The 16,167-nt window shown below is 55.5% G+C and overlaps 2 protein-coding genes across 4 annotated transcripts in view; one reads left to right on the top strand and one right to left on the bottom strand.

Annotated features, from left to right (window-relative positions):
• The window catches only part of LOC119823663 (maestro heat-like repeat family member 5), a 55,101-nt gene extending 44,907 nt beyond the window's left edge, over nt 1-10,194 (top strand). Inside the window, exons 20-30 of the mRNA XM_042055716.1 lie at nt 1,249-1,408; nt 2,592-2,772; nt 5,227-5,371; nt 5,814-5,928; nt 6,691-6,834; nt 7,974-8,150; nt 8,593-8,748; nt 9,245-9,367; nt 9,518-9,620; nt 9,774-9,848; nt 10,094-10,194. Of these exons, the coding sequence (XP_041911650.1) occupies nt 1,249-1,408; nt 2,592-2,772; nt 5,227-5,371; nt 5,814-5,928; nt 6,691-6,834; nt 7,974-8,150; nt 8,593-8,748; nt 9,245-9,367; nt 9,518-9,620; nt 9,774-9,848; nt 10,094-10,194 (1,480 nt within the window). The remainder of the gene's footprint in view (nt 1-1,248; nt 1,409-2,591; nt 2,773-5,226; nt 5,372-5,813; nt 5,929-6,690; nt 6,835-7,973; nt 8,151-8,592; nt 8,749-9,244; nt 9,368-9,517; nt 9,621-9,773; nt 9,849-10,093) is intronic.
• A 1,761-nt stretch (nt 10,195-11,955) lies between these two features.
• The window catches only part of Ptp4a3 (protein tyrosine phosphatase 4A3), a 32,842-nt gene continuing 28,630 nt past the window's right edge, over nt 11,956-16,167 (bottom strand). For all 3 annotated transcript variants that reach the window (XM_038344023.2, XM_038344024.2, XM_038344022.2), the window contains 4 exons: nt 15,334-15,426; nt 13,778-13,908; nt 13,102-13,176; nt 11,956-12,396 (listed from right to left, as the gene is read on the bottom strand). In XM_038344023.2, the coding sequence (XP_038199951.1) occupies nt 12,279-12,396; nt 13,102-13,176; nt 13,778-13,908; nt 15,334-15,426 (417 nt within the window). In that variant the 3' untranslated portion in view covers nt 11,956-12,278. The remainder of the gene's footprint in view (nt 12,397-13,101; nt 13,177-13,777; nt 13,909-15,333; nt 15,427-16,167) is intronic.

The following is a 16,167-nucleotide window of genomic DNA, read 5'->3' as shown; positions in this document are numbered from 1 at the left end:
ATGCTGTCGGCGTGGGGGCGAAGTAAAATGAACTGGTTCCCACTGGTGTCCGCATCTTCCATGTGCTTCTTCTTTGGCCATGCATCTCTCTCTCTCTCTCTTTTTTTTTTTTTTTTTTTTTTTTTTTTTGGTTTTTCGAGACAGGGTTTCTCTGTAGCTTTGGAGCCTGTCCTGGAACTAGCTCTTGTAGACCAGGCTGGCCTCGAACTCACAGAGATCCGCCTACCTCTGCCTCCCGAGTGCTGGGATTAAAGGCGTGCACCACCACCGCCCGGCTGCATCTCTCTTTTTTGAGAAGGTCTGTTGGTCTGTGAATTCTGGCTGTGTTTCCTTTCTCTCTTATTCCCTGCCCCCACTCCTCCCAAGCCTGCTTAGCTCTAGCACTCCCAGGGCAGCTGAGAGGAAGCTGCTCTTACCAACAGCTTCATGGGGCTGGGACCATCCCCACCTCGGTTAGTTGTCGGCCTTCAGGCTTTCATCCTGCACATGTGGGTACCATTGCTTCCTAAGTTGTCCTCCCTCCTTTTCCCATCCCACTTCCGTCTTGCCCTCAGCATCCTCCGCACTTAGCGTCTGACATATCCGCAGTCACCACTAGGCTGTCACCCCTAAGACGTCAAGGGTTTTTGTCAGTTCTGCAGGTCTTGCTCTCCTGAATGTTACTTCAAGGTGCTCAGCACAAAGGAGCAGCTGAGGAAGCAGCAGCCCCAGGGAGCAGATGGAAAGACTCACCCTCCAGACTCTCAGAGACTCGAGAGGACTCTCTCTCCCTCTAGCTCTTGATGCCGCCATCCTGTGGCCACTCTGGAGAACACTCCTAAGAGCTGCTGTTCCCACCAGCAGGGACTGGAGTGATTTCCTTAAAGGTGGCCCCCCTCGGGTCTGCCTTGCCACTTAGGAGGCCACTCAACTAAGTCCTTCTTGTCTTGTCCCCAAAGAGCCCTTTCCACCCAACACTAAGCCCTGAGGACACTAGGGCAAGACTCAGAAAACATCATTGTTTCCTCTCAGGACAGCTCTTTCTTGCGCTCCCTGCCCTTGGCCTCAGATGGCTGCAGGCCCAGTGCCCAGATACCAGACTGGGCCATGATATAAGTAAGCCTTTCTATGCAGGCCTCAGCATCCAACTCCCTGCAAAGTAAATACAAGGCCACCCTGCCCTTCACTAGGGCTCTAGACACAGGGCCTACTAGCCAAGACCAGCAGGCATGAGCCGCATGGCGCTCACAGCACCCCCTCTGCCCACAGCCATGTCTTTTGCCTGTGGAAGGCCCTGGGAGCTGAAGAGCCTGCAAGCCATTTGATTCTGACTGTGCTGATGGCCTGGCTGCGGAAGAGGCCTCTGCCCTCTGGTGCCAATGACAGCAGTTCCTGTCCCAAGGAGAAACCTTACTTGCGTTCACTGGCCGTGAGTCTCTCACCCCATCCCTGGCAGGCAGCTGTGTGAGCATGTGAGTCAGTATGCCAGGTTCCAGGGAGGAGGGCTGAGACACGGTCCACTCCCTATCTGGAGGAGAGGGTAAGGGGCAGCCCAGCCCACAGACAGACTCCACACTCTGTGGCCCTAGGCTCAGTTCCCAATGACCAGGCTCAGAACTCTGAGCCCTCAGCAAGTAAGGCAGCAGTGTCTGCCTGTAGGACTGCTAAAGAGACTTAGGGGGACAGCCTTGGAGAGGAAGGGCCTCTGGCAATGCACAAATGGAAGCCTAGCATTTGAGGCTCAAAGCCATGCCCCATATTGGGATTATAGACCCTGGCCAAGCCATAGAATTGGCAGCAACACTGTCCCTGTAGGATCCTCTCTCCAGTTTTCTCCATCAGCCTACACCATATTTGCAAACTCTGGGACAGGACACCTGCTTGCTAAGGTGGCCATGTCTACACCTGGCAAGGCAGCAGCGGTGCCAAACTCTATGTGACACTTTCTTAGACAGAGTCCTGACCCCCCAAGCCTCCCAAGTGATAGCCCAGATATCTTCTGGAAGATAGCTGCTTCCCCACACCCAAATCCTCCCTAGATAGATAACGACTTACAGACACAGTGCTGAGAATATAGGAGGTGCTCAGGTTGGGGTGCACTGGTTAGGAAGCATGGGTTGGGGAGCACAGGCTGGAAAGCACCAACTGCTGATACACCCGCTGATGGCTCTAGAACATCAGATAAAGAGCACAGGCTAGGGAACACCATTTGGGGAGCACAGGCTGGAACACGCCAACTGCTGGTGCACCCGCTGATGGCTCTAGAACATCAGACAAAGAGCACAGGCTAGGGAACACCATCTGGGGAGCATGGGCTGGAATGCTCCAAGTGCTGATGCACCTGCTGATGGCTCTAGAACATCAGATAAAGAGCACAGGCTAGGGCACACCATCTGGGGAGCACCAACGAGACTAGAGCAGCAGGTCCAGAGGCTCTAATGGAGTGTGCCCAGGTGACATAAGCCAGCACAGATCAAATGACATTGCCTGGACACATTTGGTCTTGAGCCATCAGAATAGGAGGGAGAGGTGTGTTTGAGTGTGGGTTTTGGCTAAACACCCCTGGCCGGGAATCCCAAAACTTCAGATCCAAATCCACTCCACTCCAACAGGCCATGTACACAATTCACGAGCTACAGTTCGCCAGAGAGTTCAAGAGAGCCGTGAGGGATGCCTTTCCCCAGCTGTTCCTGGCCCTTCTGGCGCAAATGCATTATATCCTGGAGCTGGACCAACCCACAGAGCCTGAGCAAGAGCAGAAAGCCCAAGAAGCAGCCATGCCAAGTCCTCAGAGGTAAGCCCAAGGCCTCATGGACAGCTAACTGCAGGCCTTACACACACCTATAGGAACCCCCAGGACAAAGTTAGCTTCCTGTCCAAGGAACAACACATATACACACACACACACACACACACACACACACACACACACACACACAGTATGGAGGTTGCTTAGATAGCAGGATCTGATCATTCAGTTCAGAGGTCAGATTCTTCGGTAGCTCAGAAGTCTAAATTCAGAGGGTCTACAGCCTTATCCTTGATTACTTCCCTAGCTTCGGCTGTTCCCAGGATATGTCTGTAACTTGAAGCTGTATGACCTTAATCTCTGTTTCCAACATCCCATAATACTGTCCTCTGCCTGTGTCTAAAGGCCCATTTCATATAAGGCCACCAACCACTGAGTCTGGGCCACCCTAATAAGTGCATCTCAACCTGATGGCATCCGCACAGTTGGTGGGAGGGTAGTGGGGAGTAGCTCCAACATATCTTTCTAAAAGGGACAATTATAATAGTCATGATCCCAAATGCCATTCAAGACCAGGATAGCAACCAGAACAAAGGATCCCCAAAACAGGTATGTGCCTGCTTTCTTTGTCCCACTAGGGTACCTCTCCACAAACACTTATCAAAATGGGATCCCTGAAAACAGCTACCCAGTTATGACACAGGGTACATTTTTTAAAGGGGGATTTTCAAGACAGGGTTTTTCTATGTAGTCCTGGCTGTCCTGGAACTCTCTCTGTAGACCAGGCTGGCCTCGAACTCAGAGATCCACCTCCATCTGCCTCCCGAGTGCTAGGATTAAAGGTGTGTGCCACCACTGCCCAGCAGGGGACCTCTTCTTGATCCATGCCCTCCTTGCAATGGGCCTAGGACATAATCATCCCCCCACATTGTACACACGGGACAGCAGTGGTTCATGGTGGCTCTGACATTTCTCTAGCCAAGAGGCACTGAGCTGGACCACAGATGACCATCCAGCCCTCTCTCATCATAGCCAATGCTGTGGCTACCAAAGTGGACCATGGCTTATGGGTAATGTCATGGATACTAATGCCCCACCCACCAACCCGCCTGGCCAGGATGTGAGGGACATCCCATCCTGCCGCAGGAGGGGCCAACTGCCTTGGGCTTCCCTTTGCACCTGGTCACATGTCCCCAAATCCAATAAGCGTGTCTTTAGAAGCCACCGGGGCTCACTCTTTTCATTTGTGTGTGTGATGGCGTGCTTCAGCCATTTGTCTGTCTTAACAGCTCTCCCCAAGGCACATCACAGGGAAAGAAATGTCACTTCTCAGATCGCTTCTGAATTCCAATATGCATGAAATCTCTTTTTTATTCACATCAACCATGCAAAATGCATGAATCTTCCCTAATAAGCTAATAAAACATTCTCCTCCCAGAGCTCAGCAAGGTAGGGAAGAATGCAAAGATGACTGCCTCCTCCCTTCTGCTTCTCCGCCCTCCCCACTCTTCCCCAGAGCCTGCTGCCCTCAGGGCTCTGCTCACCTGAGAGTCCCCGGTCAAGGCCTCCACGGCCATACCTTTAAACAGCAATCCCTCCCTCAGCCCCTACCGGACCCTGGGCCCTCAACATCTAACAACACCTTTCCTGGTTTGTGGCCTCTACCCCATGGGTGGAAGGTTCTAGAAGGTTTGGATGAGAATGGTCCCCGTAGCACTCAGACATTTGAAAGCTTGGTCCCCAGTTAGTAGAACTGTTTGGGAAGGATTAGGAAGTGCAACCCTGTTGGAAGAGGTGTGGCATAGGGGTTGGGCTATGAGGCTTCAAAATCCCAAGCCCTTCCCAGTTATCGTGCTCTGTCTCTCTCTCTCACTGCCTCTCTCTCTCTCCTCTCTTTACCTCCTGCTTGTGGATCAGATGTAAGTGTTCAGTTACTGCTCCAGCACCATGCCTGCCTGCCTGCCTGCTGCCATGCCCCCAGCCATGATAGCCATGGAATCTAACACTATAGAACCATGAGCCCCCTAATTAAATGTTTTTTGTTTTGTTTGGGGGGGGTTGTTTTGGTTCGGTTTGGGTTGGGTTTTTCGAGACAGGGTTTCTCTGTAGCTTTGGAGCCTGTCCTGGAACTAGCTCTTGTAGACCAGGCTGGCTTCGAACTCACAGAGATCTGCCTGCCTCTGCCTCCTGAGTGCTGGGATTAAAGGCGTACACCACCACCGCCAGGCTTAAGTTTTATAAGTTACCTTGGTCACAGTGTTTTGTCATGGCAATAGAAAAGTAACTAAGTAACTATGTAAAAAAGTAAGACACTCACACCAGCAGGACCTAGTGGTGGGTGTGCTTTGCTGTGTCCTTGTGCCCTGCACATTCCTCCTCACCCTGGCCCTTAGCAGGAGGCAGGCTCCAGAGCCGAGACAGCCTGGGACCCCATCCCAAGAACAGGAGAAGGCTCGGGTGGCATCTGCCACTCTGGATAGACCCTGCCTTTCTGCTTGGCTGCAGCACATCACTGGAGGCCCTGAAGAGTCTGCTGTCCACCACGGGACACTGGCATGACTTTGCTCACCTGGAACTGCAGAGTGCCTGGGAGCACTTCACATCCATCAACACCTACCCGCAGGCCGTGGGCCTCCTTGCCAGGTACTAATGGGACAAGGGAGGGGAGGCTGGGCCAATGAAACCACAGTGGGCAGGCCCTGACCACTGTGCCTCACTTGAAGCCACCCTGGGCAGCCTAAAGGCAGCACCTCTTGGGTCTACATATGCTTACGGTACCCTGGAGCACAAGAGGCATGGGCTACACTCCCAGGCACATGAACTCAGAGTGGGCAGGTGTAGAATCCTCCCCCAGTCCCACCCTGTCCTGGGACCTCAGGAACAAAGGCTATCTCAAAGGCTATTTGTTCCTCCTCTGCCTTCCCCGTGCATATAGCCCAGGCCTGGCACGTGGGAGAAGAACACACAGAGACACATGCCTGCTCCATCACACTGGGCTGTACCTAGCTGCCCAACCTGGCCAGCCTGGGAGGTGGTAGCAGGTACACTCAGGGGCAGTGACCACAAAACCAGGCCCCGCCCCCAGGGCCATGGTGCAGAATCACTGCAAACAGATCAAGGCCGTTCTCAGCTACTTATTGCCCGGCCTGCAGAGCCAGCAGGAGCGAGAAAGGAAGACCGCCATCCTGGTCCTCATTGAGGTAGGGTGGGGAAGGGGGGTGAAGGGAGCAGTGGGCCCCAGGTAGTCTGTGTCCCACCCTCCGGCCTCCTCAACCCAAGACAAGATGCCCACCTGACTCACCCCGTGGGGACAGCTGCCCAGACTGACCCCTTCCAGCTTTGCAGGGGCCTCCTCTCAGGCCTTGGGGACCTGTCTTTTCACCCTACCCTGCCCACGATGACCCAAGCAGAGTTGAGGATCCCTGGGTATGGACTCGGCAGATCATACTCAAACATGGCCTTGTTCTGCTCACATGTAACTCTGGGTCCCTACTCATTCCCACCCTAGAACCTTGAGGTACATACAGGGTAATGGTTCAACAAGGGCTGGGATGTGGCCACTTCACCACCGTGGGCTCTGGCACAAGCAGAGCTTCAGAGGAAGGGTCACTTCCATAACTGGCATCATCTACTAGGTCTCTAAGCCTAGAGGGGGCCTTACGTCTCCTCCCAATCCACTGGAAGTATTTGTGAGCTGCCCTTCCTGGGGTCTTGTTTCCCTATGTCCCATGCGCTTCTATGGGTACAAGTTGGCTCCAAGCTCACTAAATAACTTCCCTAGGCCTCAGCTTCATCAGCCATACGTAGAAAGGTTCGGCCACTGAAGTTTTAAATACTTGCTAACCCTGATACCCTGGGCATGCTCTCCTAAGTCAACCATCCTCCCCTAAGCCCACAACAAAGACACAGGTTGCCCAGGAGAGAGTGCCAAGCCTGAGCCACTTATTCCCTGGGGCCCCCAGTTCCTCTATAGCCCTGCCCTGTTGGAGGTGATTTCTAAGCAGACTGCACTGACGGTACTGGCCCAAAGCCTCCAGGACACCAGCCCCGAGATCCGTGTGGCCAGCCTGCAGGGCCTTGGAAACATACTCTTCCACGCGGAGAAGGTGAGGGCCAGGGTGTCATGTAGCCGCAAGCGTCGGTCCAGTGGGCTGGAACCCTGGCTCTGTCACCTGGGACATAATTTAGGAGAGGACACCCATGTTCCCCAGGAACATGTCTCCTCATCCTAAGAAGAGACAGACCCTCCTGCACAACCCAGAGGCCCACTGAGAAACCAGGCAGACAGGACACTTCACCTGGCACAGAGAAAACACCCCTTAAGAATCATGTGGCCCTTATCCCCCAATTTTCCATTTCCAACAAAGTCGCCTGTGTCACCTCTATCACAAGCCACATCCCACATGGACAGCCTGTGCTGAGAAGACTGCAGTGCTGCCTTTGGGGCCTAGCCTTCCCTCGTCTCCCCAACCCCAGTTCAGGCCCTAGGGTTCTGGGCATCCTTCTCACTGCAGGGACCATGTAATGAGCAATGGCTGAGGCCCTGACAAACCTCTTCCCAGACTCCAGTGAGAAAGTCCGTTCAGTCCTCAGCAGCCCACCTGCTACCAACCAAAAGACATGCTGGGCATGCCCGTTTTTCTCCCTTGGCTCCTCTATCAGAACCCCATCCTTCCAGGCTAGACCCCAGGGCCCGGCACACTGACTATACCCACAGGTGCCTGCGTCTGCACGGCCATTCCACAACTCTGTGAAGGTGAACTTAGTATTCCAAACCAAACAGAACTTAGGAGACAAGGTTTGTTTATAAGAGGAAAGCCACCTTGATAAAAAGGCCCAAAGGTGGGAATATCCTGTCACTTCTGACCACTCACTGAGAGTTCAGGACACACAGCTAACAAGTGGGACTGGCAGAATGGGCTGGAACAACAAACAGCCAAAGTGTAAAAATGGCCCACAGTGATCCCTTGCAACACCAAAGTTCTGGAGGCCCACCTCAGTAAATGCAACCTGACCAGCCTTTCGTAGTCCAGCTGACCCCATCTGACCTGAAGGTAGCCAGACACAGGAGTGAAGCCCCTATGGGGCTTAGAGGAAGGAAAAAGCAGCCCCAGGCCCAGGAGGGATAAGGACCTGGGACTCAAGGGCAAGGCAGCAACAGGGCTCAGGTCAGGTACCCCAAGTGAAGCCCGGTGAAGGGGGCACACCTGAGCCTGCCCCCCACTGTCCACTGCCTTCCCCATAGGGAACCCTGCTCAGAGGTCAACTGCCAGCTTTCCTCAATGGCTTCTTCCAGAACAACGAGGCGGTGGTAGTAGGCATTATGGGCGTGGTATCGGACGTACTGCACCGCCTGGGCACAGAGGGCGCGGGTGCCCAGAGTCTCTGCATCTCTATCAACACCCGCTACTTCTTTGATGACGTAAGCATAAAGACAGGCGCGGCTGGGCTCGCCCCCTGGGCCCTCCCAACAACTCCCTGTACTTCAGGACCCCTCCCGCCCTCCCACTGCACCTGACTCTGAACCCAGGGGAACCGAACCCGTGGGCCAAACTGCGAGGCCACAGTGCACCAGATCTGGCCAGGTGTCCACCAGGAAGTGCTCCCCCCAATTAGAAAATGGGAATAAGTCACCTAGCTGCCTTCATGGTCCTGGCTGTCGGGGTAACAGTAGGCACCAGAGGACGGCGATTCTATGGGAGGATGTCCTGAGACCTTCTCTGAGAGAAACTCTGACCCTCCTCTGAATCTAAGGGAGGAATACTGACCTTACCCTGGGTCCCTGAGCCTGACTGAGGAAGTCCAAGGAAGTAGGGGCTCCAAGCTGGGGAGCACTGGCACCTCGCTAAGTCCCTGCCTCGTAGGAGCGGGACAATGTCCGAGCAGCAGCTATGGCACTGTTTGGGAACCTGGTGGCAACGATAGCAGAGAAGGAGCTGAATGGCCTGCGGTCCCAGGTGTTCCTAAGTATGGTCCCTCTGCTTCTACACCTGAAGGACCAATGTCCAGCTGTTGTCACGGTCAGTGCCCACCTGCAAGCCTTTCATCTTGGTCAAAGGACAGGGCGGCCAGATCGGGTTACTTGAGGGTCAGGTAGAGGGCAGCGGCAGAAGGTCTGGCCATCTGCAGGGCTTTCCTGATCACTGTCCCCTCCCATGTGTTCCCACACTCACTCTGGCCAGCCAGACCTGTGGGTCTACTGGCTAAAGCAGAGCATGGTGGGACACAGGCACACAGTGCACCTGCTGACACACAGACAGAGCCCTCTTTAATGTGCCCTGCTCTCTGGACTCCCTATCATCTGAAGAGGAGACAATAGCAGCCAGCTCCCCAACAAGCTCAGACAGAGCTGAGTACCTACCTACCTTCCACAGGGCACCATGACCCTAGGGTAGGACATCAGCACAGCGGGCTGCTGAGGTCCCCGCCCATTGCAGCTGTGGTCTTGGGGAATGGGAAGCCCAGGCTCAGCCACACACAGGCAGTGGGTGACCCCTCCCATGGCTGTCTCCACAGCAGGCCAAGTTCGCTTTCTACCGCTGTGCCGTACTGCTCCGCTGGCAGCCACGGCACACCCTGTTCTGCACACTGGCCTGGGAGAATGGCCTCAGCGCCCGCCACTTCCTTTGGACCTGTCTGGTGAGGGGCGAGGGTGCAGGGTCAGTAGTGGGGACCTGAGGTAGCTGCACACCCACGGACTCTCCTTCCCAGGGAGGTGAGGCTGGCAGGGGTAGAGGTCAATAGTCCCTGAGGCGCTTGGCAGTGACAGGCGGGCTCTCCTCCGCCCAGATGACACACAGCCAGGAGGAGTTTAGCACCCACTTGTCGCAGGCCATCAACTATCTGCACAGCCATCACCGCCACATCAAGACCTGGGCAGCTCTGTTTATAGGTGGGCAGCATGGGCCAGGCTCACTCACCCTGCCCACCCATCACCACAGCAGAGGAAGGGGAGGGGTTAGGGAGTTGGGGGGCTTCTGGAAGCTCCTTGGGGCTGGGCCAGAACAGCCTGCATCCAGCAGCCGTGGCTCTCCGTCTTGCACAGGGTACACCACCTGCTACCAACCCGAGGCTGTGTCACAGATGGTAAACGACATGGACACCAGGCTGCTATTCTCCAGTGAGCAGCCCACACCCTGGGCCTGTCTCCACACCTCCCAGCTTTCTGCAGCATCCCTGTCTCAGATGGTGGCAAAAACAAGGACCCAGGCCTCCCACGCAGACCCCCACCCCACCAGGGCACTCCATGCTAGCCAAGGGACGGAAAGAATCCTCTTATCCTTCTACCCAGACGGAACTGGCCTTGTGGGGGTGGAAGGGATCCCAGGCCAGGATCCCTTTTGACTTGTCCTTTTTCTCTTGAAGCTTTTAAAGATCTCAAAAAAGACCCGGAACCTGGCATCCGGGAATTTGCCACCAGACAGCTTGAGTTCCTTCGGGAGGTATCAGCCGGATCCGAGAAGTGACTTTGAGCCATCCTCCCCCAGCATCTACCCTGGAACAGCCCTGCCCCAACCCTGTCCATAGATCTTGGTTGTGTAACATTTTTCCATTTGAAAGAAAAATCTAGATTCAACAAAAAAAAAAAAGCGTAGTAGCTGCCGGCTTCCTGCCTGCCACCCGAGGACCCTCTACAGTGGCCAAACCAAGTCCTTAGAAGATACTAGCAAGACTTGGAGGCACAGATAGGGACAGACAGGAGGGGTGGGACAGACCAACTTGAGGGTCTGTGATACTCTGCTTATGACCGCTCAAGGGTGGAATCAACTCCACGTTACCAGGGCCGAGGCCGTAGTGCCCACAGCTGAGTATGGTCATTCTCTGGGAGTGGGGCCTGAGAGGAAAGTCTCCAGTGTCCCCAGCTGAGAGCTACGCAAGGTATATGGAGCAGGTGGAAGGGAAGGGCACCCCAGCAGGCTTCCCTATCCCAAGGCAGCATCTTCCTCCAGCAGGGCCAGTCAGCCTCAGCTGTAGGCCCCCCAAATTTGCAACAATCTAAAAGAGGTTGCCTGACTTCCTGAGAGTACCCCTGAATCCCTTCTCAGGCAGAGCTTAGGAGACTCACCCTGGCCTGTCATTCTCAGGACCCATTAGATCAGCCAGCTAAAGCAAGGGACCCTCTAGCTAGCCCTCCAAGCTCGGGCTCTGTGCCCACCACCCAAAAGCCTCCACGCTCCACGCTACATCCCCCAGGTTTTATGGAACCTGTCAGGTAGACCCTGCACACACACCCTCACCTGAGGGGATCCCTATGGCCCATATCTCCCAGCTGCTGGACTATGTCCCTCCTGGGGCAGGGACATCGTGTGGAAAACTTGAATGGCAGACTGAAAAAGAAAACAGTGACTTTATGCAAACAGGCCACAGGTGTCATGAGTTTCCAGCACACACAAGGCCACCACTACTGAGTTTGGGAAAGGAACACCCCCAAATGGCTGCACCTCGCCACAAGGCCTGCCTGACTGGGACAGGCAGAAATAGTGATTTCTGGGGCTCTAAGCAGGCCCTCGAGGTTTCTGGGACCACTAGGTAGAGTGGGAGGCCACTGGGCAGGCATGAGGAGCCTGAAGAGGGAAGGGTTCAAGGCGGGTGACAAGTGCAGGTGAGGGGCCCTGAGTCTGTTATAGGCACAGAAAGGACAGGTTTGTAAAGGCCTGAGGACTGTATCCACAAGTGGTATCAATGCCAAAGGACAGACAGCACATCCAGTGATGTGTAGCCAGCCCTGTCCCCCATTGTCCCCTTTCCTCAGCTAAGGGAAGAGCCAGATCACTGCTCAGAACTTGAGAGCAGGAAGATCAGGCCCTCACAGGAACCCAGCCTTCCCACACTCTCAGATCTAACGTACTCCACACCGCTCTGATGCCCCGCCCTCCTCCTCCTCTGAACAGTGGAAATCATTTCCCAGGCTGGTGGCCACTGTGGTCAAATCTCACAGGTTGCATGGGGCAGGGGAGTGGAGGCTACTGAAAGTTCCAAGTGAACCCTACTCTGTCCTACAGAGATGATTCAGCCTCACCTTCTAATGTTCCAACCCCCAAACGGTCACCAATTCCGATGAAATGTCAAGAACTTGTCGAGACAAGGCAGGATGCGGAGCGCCGCATGGCCACCAGAGGGTGCTAGGGAGGCACACAGCAGCAACACCTCACAGGACCACAGAGGGGGCACATGGCCTCCCAAGATTCAGACCCCATTCCCCGGCTCTGCACCACTCCTCACGCACGTCCACAGCTCCTGATTTATTGCCTTGAGAGTCCAGAGCACCTGAAGGCCCAGGATCTGGTAACAAAAGGTGCTGAAAACAGGTTAGGGTGAGGGCAGCGCCGCTGAAGCCCTGGGCCCAGTGGTTAAAAACACCCACCTGTGGTCCACAGGCCAGGGAAAGGCCTGGGCAGGGGGTGGAGGGGCTGGACAGAACTGGCCGGAGGTCCAGGGACAGCCGTGGGCACAGACGGGGACAGAGCAGGAACACGCACGGCCACTGGGCTCCTTAGACACAGACACACTGAGGCACGGGAGTAACGGGTGGACAGGGCCAGGGCCTGAGCTACATGACACAGCATCTAGTCTTGTGCGTGTGTGGGTCTTTGAACCGCAGTCTCTGCTTAGGCCGGTACTTCTCCAAGTAGGTGAGCTGCTTGCTGTTGATGGCCCCACGGCGCTTCCTGCAGACAGGGACGGAGGGTCAGTAAGCCTGCCTTGGACACCTTGATTTCCCTCAGGAAACTTCAGACCCCGTGGGACTCTGGGGGAACTGAAGTGGATAGACCCACAGGAAGTAGGCTAAGCTGGGGCTCTGGGAGAGGCTGGGGTTGCTGGGCTTGGAAAGGCTGGGGGCACATCTCACCCTAGCTAGCCGGCTAGGCTAGCTAGCCACAGTGCTGTACCAAGGTACAGAGAGCTGTGTGCCTGTGTTAAGCATAGCTCTTTAGGTTGCATAGCCATCTGTATAGTCCAGGCTCCCCTAAGGATGCATGCAGGCTAGTAGGCCCATACTGCTACAGTCTTACAGGGCCTGCCCAGGGAGAAGAGATGGCTGTGCCTATTTCAGGCAGCACAAAGCCGTCCACATATCCACAGTGGTTATGGCACACACACACACACACACACACACCCGCACACGCACACCACAGGCTAGGGCTGCAGCATCAACTGTTCAGTCCTTGCCTGGAAGATCAAAAAGACAGGTCCTCCAGGAAGTCTACCATACCACAAGGAGGTACCAGCTTGGGAGCAGCCAGAAAGGGCAGAGAGGAGGGACCTAGCTACAGAAGAGATGAGGGGCAGGAGAGGCCAGCAGCCTAAGCCCCGCCCAGCTGCCGAGATCCATCATAGAGCCCTATGTGCCATCCCCACCCCCTGCTACTCACTGTCGGATGAACTGGATGGCATCCTCATACTTCATCCCGCTCTCAATAAGGGCAAGAGCCACGAGCACTGGAGCCCTGCGGGAACAAGCAGAGCTGAGGTTATCTGAGACCCCATACCCCATCTCGCCCCTGCCTCGGGCCACCTGACAAAGGTGGACATGTGAGAGCCTGATTACCCCCCAAGTCCCTCTGCTTGCCCATGGAGGATACAGACTCCAAACAGCTCAACTAGCTGCTCTAGTCTGGTTCCCCTTGTCCCTCCTGTACAACCTGGGGCGATGTAGACAACCTCTCTGGGCCTAAACTCCTAGAACAAGAGCTACGAGCATACTGGCTATTGAGCCTGCCCTCCAGTCCTCCTGCAATAGGAGCATCGGGGATGCTCCCTCGCCTGGGTCATTTCCAGCTAGTGTGGGCAGCTGTTTCTCCTCAAACAGGGGTCAGGCCTGGGTGACCAGTATGTCTCCGCAGCAGCTCTTTTGCTGCATGAGGCGCAGTGACTGGATCCTAGTGGATCCTGCCAGGCTGGGAAAGGACTTGCCTGGGAACCCGGGGACTTAAAAAGGTCAAGTGGATATGGCCCACATCCAAACTCACAAAACAATGAAGTCAGATCACAGAAGCACAAGTTGAGCTCCCAGCGGCAACGGGGTCGGGAGCACCACCCATCACTCACCTTCCCAGACCCGCCACACAGTGCACAGCCACGCAGCTGCCCGGGTCATTGTAGAACTTGGCCTTCAGCAGGCTCAGCCAGTCCTCCACCACCTTGCCAGGAGGGGGCGCCCCGTCATCAAAGGGCCAGTCCTATGGAGGAAGATGCTTAAGGACTTGCCCTATGGATGTTAGCTTTCCTTCCCCTGTCCCTCAGGGTTCTAGGAAGGAGGAGGAGGCGGGCCCACATGGAGAAAGCTCCAGCCCAGGGTATGCCAGGGCATAGTGTGGAGAAGATAGAGGTGAGACCCATCACCTATGGGTCCAGACTTGGACCCATTGGTTCCAGGGAGAACCAGCATGGGTCTGCAGGAGCTAGTTGATGGAGGGTAGCTCTTGGGGTCTCTCTACCTCTCGGCAGCTCCTGGAGGTCACCAGCTTATGTGGCTGTCCTAAGTCTAACCCAAGTCTCTCCTAAGAAAGGGAGATCAGCTGGGGAACCTCATACTGAGATGCTGACAGGCCTTTGTCTCACACTCCCCTAAACACCCACACTATGGGAGGCCCTTGAGGGTCAAAACAGCCTGTAGGATCTCACAGCAGGAAAGAGTCCACGGCAGGAATTCCTCCCAGGCCTGGGTGACCCCAACCTCCTCCCTCCTCTACAAACTGCCATGCAGTGGATATGAGACCCCGTCAACACACGGTCCTCACAGAGGAGTAGCCCAGGGTCACTCTGGTGTGGAGGGCAGGACACCAAGGCCTCAGCACAGTCAGTCTGGGTCTGTTGCACGAGGCCTGACTCATCCAGGCTCCACACCGGGAAGAGAGGCCTTATGCCCAGAAACTGGCTCTGCTCTGAGCCTCCAAACACCACAACCAGTTCTACAAGGCTACCCCTCCGCCACTCAGCCCCCAGGGTCAGGACGCCAAGGAAACAGCAGCTAGGATCCCTACCCATGGCCTCTGCACATGGTCTCCTGGGACTCACGGCTGCCAGGAGACAGGCTCCCACAAGGCAGGCGATGAGAGGCTGAACAGAGGGCCCCGGAAGCCGCAGGGAAGCCAGGCAAGCACCTGCTGAGCCCTACCTATCTGTACAAGAGGGTCTCCATCTTAACCAGCCAGAGCCAGCAAGGCCCAACCCCAATCCACAGTGCAGGTGGGGAGGCAGCACCATTAGGGAAAGACCTCTCCTCATGTGCGCCCTCCTACTTCTAGCTGTGGTCTCAGAGAATATCTGACTCCAAGCTCAATTGCTCTGAAAAGAAACCACACAGATGCTACAGGCTGCCAATGGACTCGGAGCACCTAAGAGGACCCACAGGCCCCAACACAGACAAGCCAGGTGTTTAGAAACTACAGCCAAGAGCACTGACCATGTGCAATCTGACCTCGGGGGATAGTCTGGGAAGGTAGGTGCCGTGGAGACGACTCTGTCAGTCATCTGCCCCGAACACCAGCCCAGGCAGAGAGCCCAGGATGCATCAGGCAGCAGCAGAGGACCCAGCCTCACAGTGAAGAGCCCCAAATCTACTGTCCAGACAGTCACAGTGCCCAGAGCTACATGTCCCTCACCACAACGGTGATGCCGTCCTTCTCCAGAGGGGTCTTATCGTAGGTCACTTCGCACACACGCACCACGGTGGTAGCCCCATACTTCTTCAGGTCCTGGGGTAGGAAGAGGGAAAACACCGGGTGGTTCAGATTTCAGCCTAGAGCTCTGCCCATGCTGAGTCCCCAAAGGTCTGCCTGCCCCTCTGGAGCCCCGAAGCCTCTGAGACAAGCAGACTTCATAAACCAGCAGGTAGGCCTGAAGGCTTAGTGACTGGCAGAGTAACCTCTGCTGGTGCTTCCGGGTCACCTGACCCTGTCCAACGTGGAGACGCTAAGGAGCCCACCTGTATTCACTAACATGTTCAACCACCATGATTTCAGCCCTGTCTTGTCCCTCACACCGCTGCAGCACCCAGGGCAAAAGGTCTCAGCAGCAAGGCCTCGCTCTCCAATTAAGTCACTCAGTCCTCAGAAGGGTGGCCCAGGCCTCAGGGAGCCCCCTTGCATCTGCACAGCCCGCCCTTCCTGGGCTGCATGAGTGTGTTCCACAAAGGCCCTTTGGAGTCTCCAGCAAGCAAACCTCAGGGGCTGGAGACTCAGAGTCAGCAGGGTGGCACCACACACCACTGGGGAAGCCCCATCCCTTCAGAGGAAAGTTCATGCAGCTCACAGCCAACATGGGGTATTTATACCCAGAGACACAAGCAGGGCCAGCCCCCACCTACCTGCTTCCAGTGGGTATTTTGGGAATGGTGAGGTATGACTGGGTCTTGCTGGCCATGAGATGGGAACACCAGACACAGCAAGGCCAGGACCCTACTATTCTGAGAGCGCAAGGAAAACGGGGGAGCATCG

This window comes from Arvicola amphibius, chromosome 9 (genome assembly GCF_903992535.2).
Source record: "Arvicola amphibius chromosome 9, mArvAmp1.2, whole genome shotgun sequence".
Taxonomy (NCBI): domain Eukaryota; kingdom Metazoa; phylum Chordata; class Mammalia; order Rodentia; family Cricetidae; genus Arvicola; species Arvicola amphibius.
This window is presented reverse-complemented; position numbering and strand designations above follow the sequence as displayed.